The sequence below is a fragment of the Staurois parvus genome, unplaced genomic scaffold (assembly GCF_062004578.1).
Source record: "Staurois parvus isolate SC_StPar_1 unplaced genomic scaffold, SC_StPar_1.0 ptg000048l, whole genome shotgun sequence".
Classification (NCBI taxonomy): domain Eukaryota; kingdom Metazoa; phylum Chordata; class Amphibia; order Anura; family Ranidae; genus Staurois; species Staurois parvus.
The window spans coordinates 18,095,448-18,106,457 of NW_028317844.1; the positions used below are offsets into that span (position 1 = coordinate 18,095,448).

The following is an 11,010-nucleotide window of genomic DNA, read 5'->3' on the forward strand; positions in this document are numbered from 1 at the left end:
ACTTACTTATCACATTCTGGTATGAACCTGCCCTAATTATGGTTGAATATATGGCCCTGCAAACACTTTTTTTCTTCTATGCCAAATGTATTGCAAATTTACGCTGCAAGGTGCAGCTGTGTGTAACGACCTATAGAGTTCATTAGGGCTGCATTGAGATGCATACAAATTTATGGGCTGTATGCGTCTGAAGATAGCATTTTCTATGTCCATGTGGTAAAGTCCTTATGGTGACATCAAGCAGTTCATGATATTTTCTAAACACAGGGTGGCTCATCATACTGATAAAGGAAGCATAGCCCCCCTGACATGAACAGATTTGTAGTTTGCTCATGTTGCAAAAAGCAGCAAACTGCATAGATAGCATCTGGAGTGAATAAGTCCTGTCTGAAATGATATAAACCAACATATGAATAATGACCTGCACTTTGAATTCAGTAATTGTAGTCAGTAGTTTTCAGTGGTCAGGGCGGTGGAGCTGCGTTCTATCTCTCTCTTCTCTCTCCCCCTCCCATCACAATCAGTGCAATCAGTGCCACAATGGCGAAGCTGCACTCTTTGTTGGCTGTGTTGGTGCTGATAGCAGTATCTGTTAAAGCCCATGGAGGTTCAAAGGATGTGGATGCGCGTGATAAAGGAGCACAGAAGGCCCTGGAATTTGCTCTACAAGAATACAATAAGGACAGTAAGGACATATATGTTAATCGAGTGTCCAAGATACACAGGGTCCAGAAACAGGTCAGTGCGGGACAATGAGTAAGGATTTTTCAATTACTGAGAGTCAGAGATGCATGACAAATTACCATGCACAGGGATAATATACATGTCCAATAAAAGAGCACAGTACTTTTCTATATAAGCTCCTGCTAGCAGGCATCTGCAGACATCTCATGTCTTTTGTTCCATGGTTATACTTTGTTTCTCTATAATGATGGAAGTAATATATTGGTACTGTCTAAGGAGTCATGTAAATGGGTTTTGCCTACAAATGCTGAGTTTTGCATTCAGATGCAGTGCTACTCAAATGTATGTGCTTTGCCTGCAACATTAGATCGCAGTATGACCTGGTGCATCCAAAAATGCAATAAACAAATCAGACTAAATCCAAGGTTAGAATTGTCACCCGTGCTACAAAATTTAAAACTGAACTGCGGGAAATATTTTAAACTACCTTTAAAGTAGAGCTACCCTACACTGTAAGGGTTAAATTCTTATTTTTTTGTCTAGGGTACCTTTAAATGTAGTTTTACTTACCCTACACTATGCAACCAGTCCCTCAAAGCACTTCACTTCAGAACCCCAATGATCACATTGAGTGGGGGTGCCAAGGGTCTACCCATACCCTGAAGCATCAGAGGCAAGAGGGAAGTGCTGGCTGGGGTAGCGAGGGGTAAGCTAAGTGCTGGCTTTGCCTACAAATGCTGAGTTTTGCATTCAGACACAGTGCTACTCAAATGTATGTGCTTTGCCTGCAACATTAGATCACAGTGGAACCTGGTGCATCCAAAAATGCAATAAACAAATCAGACTAAATCCAAGGTTAGAATTGTCACCCGTGCTACAAAAATTAAAACTGAACTTCAGGAAATATTCTAAACTACCTTTAAAGTAGAGCTACCCCTACACCGCAAAGGTTAAATGCTCATTTTTGTCTAGAGTACCTTTAAATGTAGTTTTACTTACCCTATACCATGCAATTAGTCCTTCAAAGCACTTCACTTCAACACCCCAACGATCGCATTGAAGTGGGGGTGCTAAGGGTCCTACCACAACCTGAAGCATCAGAGGGAAGAGGAAAGTGCTGGATGGGGTAACGAGGGGTAAGCGAAATGCTGGCTGCTGGGTTAATGAGGGGTAAGGTAAGTAAAACTACTTTCTAAAGGTACCCGAGACAAAAATGAGCATTTAACCTTTGCAGTGTGGAGTGAGCACCATTTGCAATTGTAGCTTTGGATTTTCCCAAAAGTTCAACTGGAGACACCAACCAAAATATACATTTTATTTTTAGCTTTGGTCAGGGAAGGGTTATAACCTCTTTTGGGTTTTATTGCTGTCAAAATCGTGAGGGAGATTTTACATCACTTTCTGTCCCTATGACAAGGTTATCAGTGAGGTATGAAGGTAAGTAAAATTGCCAATTGATATATAGACAGCAATAAAAAGTTGACAAGGGTTTTACTCTGCCTCTAATCTTTTAAAAGGAGTGCTTTTATTGTTGGCAGTGACCCTGATGGAGATTTCCCCCACTTCCTTGCCTAGCAAAATTGTTACTGGGAAAAGAAATTAGGGGAAATCTCTGTACAGGCATCATGTTCAAACCCTTCCCCATCCTATTCAAAACAACAAAAAATGTTTTTACACAGCATTTCTGATTTGCAGAAGGCAGGAGATGGGGATCTGACATCACACACTGCATGTATAGAGCAGGGAGCTGAGTGTAATCTGAGACCTGACTGGAGGGAAAGGACACCTCCCCTTCAACACAGTCTCATAGATAAATATAGACAGCTGAGGCTGCCAATATCCTGCTGTATATGGAGGATGGGGGTGGGGCTGTCTCCCAGGATTGTTTGGTGTTGTCATAGACTGTCAGAAGTGATTCATGCAGATAGCAGGGCAATGACAGAGCAGACAGACATCACAGTATAGTACACTATAGAAGGATATGCTCTTTTCATTTTTCTTTTCAAAGGTCTACAACCACTTTAACGTTCTAGGGTCACAGCATACATTTTCATTTTATAACATTACCATTGTAATAACAATACAAAAAATTGTTATATTTGACAATCCAATATAAGCTTGCTTCTGGTTGTGAGTTCTGCTTGTCTCCTGGCCATCTTTGTCCACAATGTCCTGGATTCCCTGCCTTCTTTTCAGCTGTTAGCTTTCAATTTCTAATTCTACATATCCCATGGTGGCCAACCTTACCCCAGCTCTACCGCTATATTCAAGATGCAGAAACTGGGGACCGGTATTCTGGCTTTATTAGAAATTATTTTATTGGCTACATATAAAATGACACAGCATCAAAAATACAACGCATTTCGGCTTATACAGCCTAACTCAAAGCATACAATGAGGAATACCGAATAAGCTGAAACGCATTGCATTTTTGATGCAGTGTCATATTATATGTAGGCAATAAAAGGATTTCTTTATCAAGCGTACATTGAGTGGCCGGCTCTATACATATCCCATGATACCCTGCAAGCAGTGATTCCTGTACTGACTCCGCCTCCTGAAGCTCCTCCTCTCAGCACCCTTGTAGTTCAGAAGGCAGACTCTGTGAAATATGTGACACAGCAGTACCTACTCACAGAGCAAAGTGAATATGTGTCCTAGAAATCATGGATGTAATAGTGTGGGGATTGTTTACAAACTTCAAGATCACTCAGAGTAATAGGAGTGGGCTAGATATAACTGAAATACAATGTGGAAATGAATATGTGATTTTACATTTTGACCATAGATATACTTTTGGACCCCTTTCAGAGAAAGGGTCTGATCAGGTCTGCCTGTCAGTTTTTCAGGCAGACCTGATTTGGCCCTCCATTCAGCCCTATGGACTAGTAGGTGTAAATGGAGTTACTGTATATCCATTTACACCCGCCTACCTCCAATCTGATCCTGTCTGATAAAAAAAAAAAGAAAGGAAATGGGAGGAGATCTGTCCCCCTCCATCTAGGTGGATCAGATTGGAGGGCAGTCAGTTGTAAATGGACAGTGGAGTCAGTTTACACCCAGTTGCCCACAAAGTCGAGCCGGCGCTGTCCATGTCTGCTATTTACTGAGCGGACACGGACCTGTCATCTGCCCATTCTGCTCTAATCAGCAGGGGATCAGCAGACTGATCAAAATGGAGTGTTCCTTACCGCAAAGATAACATTTGTTGAAAACATTGTACAAATAATAACCCTACAGATAAGAGGCCCCAATAGCATTTTTCTTTGTTGACTTTGTCCATCTCCACCTAGTATTGGACTTTGACACTGCCTAGTGTTGTACTCTTTCATTATATCATAGCCCATCTACTACATAAATAGTACTGGACATCCGGTGCCACCATCTGTAATTATAAACAATTACAGGGGCATAATAAACAATTTAAAGCATTATCATAGTTCAAATTAAAAAGTTCAAAGTATAGAACCCACATAATGCCATATTAGGTTACCTGTAGATAAAGATTTTACATTCATTCTAATGTTTTGCAAAAGTTGTCTCGCAAAAATCAAGGAGAATCAATTTGGACAAATTATTATAACTGTACAGGCTTGAATATTTACATTTGTTGCAGTATTTCTGTTGATCTGCTTTGTGTCTCCTTTGCTGGAATCGGGGATCAGACATCACCACACACTTTCAACCAGTTGTGAACATGCATAGAAGCAATAAAACCTAACTCCAGGTATTAATGAAGTTTAAATAGTCATTTGGACCAAGCTGGTTCAACAAACTATTACCTTCACTAACGCATAAAACAGCTGTCAGCGCTGTATGGACTGTATACAGCCTTAGCCAGGGGTGGACTGACAACTCATGGGGCCCCCGGGCAATAGGGGATCATGGGGCCCCTGTGTCCTTGTCCAAGCTCAAAAAAGCCTATGAAAAAGGTACCAGGGGCATCTCATGGGGCTCCTTACTGACCCCGGGTGTTTCCAAATGGTCAGTCCGCCCCTGGCCTTAGCTACATACAGTATACAGTGCTGTGCTCTGACAGTGGGACAAGAACCTTCCATCCCACTCCCGCAACAAGATCATGTCGGGCTGAGTGATGCTCAGCCATTCACAGGAATCTTTGCATTTTCTGAATGTATACAAAGCTTCCTCTGATTTTGGAGATCTGCCTGCCTCTCCACCTTCAGTTCCACTTGAAATCCGTGTTGCACATCAGCATTTCTGCCCCTTCCAAAGCATTTGTTCTGTGTTTACACTAGGGGTTAGAGGGCTGGAAGGCTGCCAAGTCACTGCTGGGAGGGAGGAGCAGGGTGAGTTGAGCAATCAAGATGTAGGAGCATAAAGCCATCTTGTAAATGTGTGGCAGATATTTGCACCCAGTTGAAAATTTGATGGGTAGTGAGATGGTGACTGCCTGTTTCAACCCTGCAAATGCTGCTGAAAATATATAAAATAATGGCATACAGCAGCCATTCTCAACCTTTTCAACACCGAGGAACCCTTGTAATAACTTTTCAGACTCAGGGAACCTCTGCTAATAATTACTATATCTACAGATCATGGTACATTAGCATGATGATCACTGGGAAGAATGCCCCATACATGTATGGTCATTGGGAAGAATTACACCTTTACAGAGATCTAGAAGATCACTGGTGTCAGTGGTTCCTCATCCTAGAAGCAGAAGTTGTCCATTACTCAAAGAACCCCTAGAAATCTCTGGAGGAACCCTAACTGAGAAAGGCTGCAATACAGCACTTACAGTATTTGTATAATGTGTTTGTACAAAAATTTACATGATCTCTCTCTCTCTGTTTTTTAAGACTGTTACTGGAATGAAATATATTATAGAAGTTGATATTGGCCGAACTGAATGTAGAAAACCGACCTCCAATCCTGAGGACTGTGCTTTTCATACAGACCCCTACATTTCTAAGGTATTGTAGAATTTTGCAAAGTGAAATAGATACTTATACATGCATACATACTGTATATTGCTTAATGATTACATTTATTCTGATATGGGTGTATTGGAGCAGTCTGACAGTTCATGTGGGCAGCACAGTGGCTAAATGGTTAGCACTTCCGCCTAGCAGTACTAGGGTGGTTGGTTCGAATCCCAGCCACGACACCTCGTGCCTGGAGTTTGCATGTTCTCCCTGTGCCTGCGTGGGTTTCCTCCGGGTACTCCGGTTTCCTCCCACATTCCAAAGACATGCTGGTAGGTTAATTGGATCCTGTCTAAATTGGCCCCTGTATATGAATGTGAGTTAGGGACCTTAGATTGTACGCCCCTTGAGGGTTAGGGACTGATGTGAATGTACAATATATATGTAAAGTGCTGCATAAATTGATGGTGCTATATAAGTACCTTAAATAAATAAATGTGTAGACATGTGAAGCATGATGACAGATCACTGCTGTGGCTAAATAGAGCTTATTATACACACAGGGCACAGTTTAATAACAATATATTTGTAAAGAAGTGTGTTCCATAAAAGTATGCTGCAGCACTAACCTGTGCTGTGTATAAATTTCACCTTCCACATGACAGAGTGTATGGTGGTTATTCTGTACAAACTGACATGGATCAGAGCACATATCAATGTATGTACTCTAAGAACTGTGGTTACTTCATCTCAGACTACCTTCAGATACAATTTCACACTGCATGTCTTATTCTGACTAATCATTATCAGGTCCAGAGCATTCAGTTAAATTTCTTAAAGTGGTTGTAAATCTATATAATAGTCTTTAGAAGGATAGGGCACATCACCAGAGATCCATATGAATGAGAGCAATGATTATTATTATTTTAAAATTTTATTTAACTCCCCAGGGAGCCAAATGCATATAGCATTCTGATTGGTGGCTCCATTGTCACCTAAATATACCTCATAATGCTAGCTGTAGTTCCATCCCATTTCAAAACCCAAATTATGGGAGTTCCTGTGGAGAAGGTACAGCCTGGAGAGAGCTCTGCCCATTCTCTAAACTGAGTGATCTGTTGCTATTATGAACAGAAGAAATCATTAGAAATCATGGGGCCCCATACAGCCTACCTCACAGGCTTTCCCCCAACCCCAGAAATGTTCTGATCGCTCACTGTGTTCATTCAGGAAAGAAAGGGGCTGGTAAATATGACATATTTACGAGGCCCTGTGCTCTCCATCCTGAAATATCCACCTGTGTCCCTTCAGCAGCTTCAGACCAAAGGGGAGGAAAGCAACTCTGCAGTGAGAGAGGCACATGGGGGGGGGCACAGTTTAGAAGATATTTACCTGTGCAGCTGCCACGGTGATGTCACCAGTGCATGCGCTCTGAAGGAACGGTATACCCGTGCTGTTCCTTCAGAGCCCTGTGCTGTAAACAATGACTCCCACGTGCATGCCTGGGACTGACGTCATTCCAGCTCGGCCATTCAAGCAGCCACAGCGAGCGAGCTCAGAAGAAGATCGGGTGAAGATGGATTCCCTGTCAGAGGTGACAGGGCGCCGCTGGAGGGATCAATTTCACAGGTCTGTCATAATATAGTATGTGGCACATACTAGTACATTACAACTTTATCTTGGGGGGGACCAGTTGTTTTTTTTAGCAGAGGTTTACTACCACTTTAAGATTAAAAAAAACCTTCTGGGTGCAGCTCCTCCCTCATATTTCCTTGAGCCCACTCTTGATCCAGCAATGTGCATGAGAGACGCCACTCTTCCAGGTATCTCTGTCCTCATTGGCTCACACACCAGTAGGAGTGGCTCCTGCTGCTGTCAATCAGTCAGTGAGCCAGTGAGGACAGAGCTGGTGGCAGGGCCAAGCCTGCTTGACTGCGCCCATAGCAAGAGGCTTGCTATTGGGAGTACTTGGCAGGGGAGAGGAGCTAGGAGGGCTGGCAGAGGACCCAAAAAGAAGATGGTTCTGTGCAGAACCATTGCACAGAGAAGGTAAGTATAACATGTTTGTTTGTTTTTTTCTTTTAAATTACAACCTTTACAATCACTTTAGGCTGGCCATAAATTATTTTTTGTTTAGCCAGCAGGGACTCTGCTGTCAGAATACAGCCAGCTGATCAAGAGAAATTTTCCAACAAACCTGTTTAACAGAGGTCAATCTACAATCAACTTCTTTCTAATAGGCACAACCACGTACGGGTTAATATTCAGCCCGTCTGAACATGCCATATTTCTATTCATCCATGGCCAGCATTACAATATCACAGCAAAATTCCTTATTTAGCCTGTGCAGCTCTAATTAGGGATATAAGCTGCTGTACAGGGGCTGCAATTAAGTCAAAATTGGATATTTATTAAAGTATTTAAAATTAAATGTAATAATTTAAAAAAATACATAACTGCATTCATTTATTTTGTGTTTTTTTAATATCTGCCTTGGGTTGAGCACTAAAGTGTATGTAAACCCTAATACTTTCTGTTATTTGCTCCATTTGGTCCACTTCTTTGAGAGTACAAAAGTCCAAAAAAACGCTTTTTGAACCCTAAAAAAATTAAGCCAGCTGATAGTTACCTGTACTGCATTGCTGCGCTGCATTCTTATTAGTTAGTATTGTTCCGAGTTATCTTTGTGAACTACAGAACATCCTCCTGTTCTGTAGTCCCAACTCTTCCTGTCCTAGCGGGCATAGATATACAGTTGTGTTCAAAATAATAGCAGTCAGACATCACTAACCTGATCAATCACTGTTTTTGGTAGAAATGATATTTCTACATGGCAAATAATTTACTAGCAGGTGTAGTAGAGTAATAGAAATCCAACAGACCCAACAGTCATGACATGCATGCTGCTGATTCTGTTTAATTGAATCACTAATTGAAAGGGGCATGTTCAAAATAATAGCAGTGTGGAGTTCTATTAGTGAGGTCATTCATTCTTTGAAAAACAGGTGGCAATTATTGCCCTTATTTAAGGAAGGAAGGCAGCAAATGTTGTACATGCTGGTTACAGTGCATTTCTCTCTGAAATTCTGTGTAAAACGGGCCGTTCCAGACATTGTTCAGAAGAACAGCGTACTTTGATTAAAAAGTTGATTGGAGAGGGAAAAACATATAAAGAAGTGCAGAAAATGATAGGCTGCTCAGCTAAAATGACCGCAAATACTTTAAAATGTCAACCAAAACTTGAAAGATGTGGAAGAAAGCGAAAAACTACCATTCGAATGGATAGAAGAATAACCAACATGGCAAGGACTCAGCCAACAATCAGCTCCAGGAAGATCAAAGAAGGTGTAAAGTTACCTGTGAGTACTGTTACAATTAGAAGACACCTATGTGAAGCCAAGCTATCTGCAAGAAGCCCCCGCAAAGTCCCACTGTTGAAAAAAGACGTGCTGAAGAGGTTACAATTTGTCAAAGAGCACAATGACTGGCCTAAAGAGAAATGGCGCAACATTTTGTGGACTGATGAAAGTAAGATTGTTCAGTTTGTCAGACGACCCCCAAACACTGAATTCAAGCCACAGTACACTGTGAAGACAGTGAAGCATGGTTGCACAAGCATCATGATATGGGGATGTTTCTCACACTACGGTGTTGGGCCTATTTATCGCATACCAGGGATCATGGATCAGTTTGAATACATCAGAATACTTGAAGAGGTGATGCTTCCTTATGCTGAAGAGGAAATGCCCTTGAAATGGGTGTTCTAACAAGACAATGACCCCAAACACACCAGTAAACGTGCAACATCTTGGTTCCAGACCAACAAGATTGATGTTATGGAGTGGCCAGCCCAATCCCCGGATCTTAATCCAATAGAAAACTTGTGGGGTGACATCAAAAATGCAGTTTCTGAGGCCAAACCAAGAAATAGAGAACTGTGGAATGTAGTCCAATCATCCTGGGCTGGAATACCTGTTCACAGGTGCCAGAAGTTGGTTGACTCCATACAACACAGATGTACAGCAGTTCTCAGAAACCGTGCTTATACAACTAAATATTAATAAGGTGATTCAAAGGAAAGCAAAATCTTCAAAATTTTTCAGTTTATATAGTGAATGTTTGAGTTTGTAAAGAAGAATACAAACACTGCTATTTTTTTGAACAGTCTAATATTCACGTTTCTTTAATTTATTTGGAGGAACAACACAAATTTGATATATTTTTCTTCATGTTTTGATTTGGAATAGAATGTGTAGTGTTCATAATGCATTTGTGTTTATGGAAATAAAAGCTATTAAAAGGATTTTGAGCTTTATTCACTTTTTTCAACACACTGCTATTATTTTGAACACAACTGTAGCTCTGAAGATACAGTACAATGAGTGATCATTGTCACCTTAGAACAGGGAGTTTGTTACTGGCAGAGTCACCAGGTGAAAATAAAGGAAGAGAGCCTGAAAAACTAGTGTACCTTCTACAACTAAGGACTGATAAGCTGCAATATATTACATTTATTTGTGTTTATCTGCATTCGTGTTTAGAAGCAAGGGAAATGGTCAGTCCTAAAGTGATGTTTTAGTTCTAGGTGGAACTTGGGGTTAAGGCCTTGGCTTCTTATATGGTTTGGACATTTAATCAGCAAGATCTCCCTTCTATAATTATCTTTTTCTGTCCACCTGGAAGTTTTATGAATTCTCCCCCACCACTGTGCATTACAAGATTTGAATTTGTGTTTCTCGTAAAATAAAATACATTAAAATCTGATAGAGTCAGTGTGCAGGTGCGCAAATATCTTACCAATGATGTCCCTGGGAGATGGATGGGACCATGGGGTTGGTTAGTTCTTTAGCAGCTACTACATTTGAAATATTACATTTGGGTGGACTAATCCATTAACTTATTAATGTAGGTGTATGTTTCTGTTTCACCTAGTACATGCATTTAATGCTTTATCTGTTTCTTTTCTTATAGACTACATTCTGCCATTTTGAAGTCATTTCTATTCCATGGCTGAAACAAAAAGAAATGAAGGAGAGTAAATGTTACTGATTCCTGATAACAACAGTATGCTTCTCTAGAGATTTATTACATTTCTCTGATGCTTAAAATATATACCAATTATATTACAAGAACTACAGGCTTAGGTATTCTCATATAATAACTAGTTAGTTCATTAATGAAGAATAAAACATTTGTTTTGGAAGAAAGAAGCACTAATTCTGTTTTTATTGGTTATATCACCAAAAAGACTGGGCAAATCTAGCAAACCTGGAACACTTTAGGGCTCATTCCCTCTGTCCGTACACTAAACACTCTGTTTTAGTATGCAGGCATCTGCAAATTTTAGGCTGCAGTGAGGGGGCAAAGTGATGCACATTTCAATGCATGGCATTGTTTAGATTTATAAAAGGAAAATGTATTTGGAATGCACCAAGTGACT

General features: G+C 40.7%; 1 protein-coding gene across 1 annotated transcript; it reads left to right on the forward strand.

Annotated features, from left to right (window-relative positions):
* The first annotated feature begins 459 nt into the window (after nucleotides 1-459).
* Nucleotides 460-10,780, forward strand: LOC149470374 (cystatin-like). Its single transcript, XM_089665354.1, has 3 exons — nucleotides 460-738; nucleotides 5,505-5,618; nucleotides 10,542-10,780. Exons 1-3 carry the CDS (start codon nucleotides 541-543, stop codon nucleotides 10,617-10,619), a joined length of 390 nt encoding a protein of 129 aa, XP_089521480.1. The 5' UTR covers nucleotides 460-540; the 3' UTR covers nucleotides 10,620-10,780.
* Nucleotides 10,781-11,010: the final 230 nt, after the last annotated feature.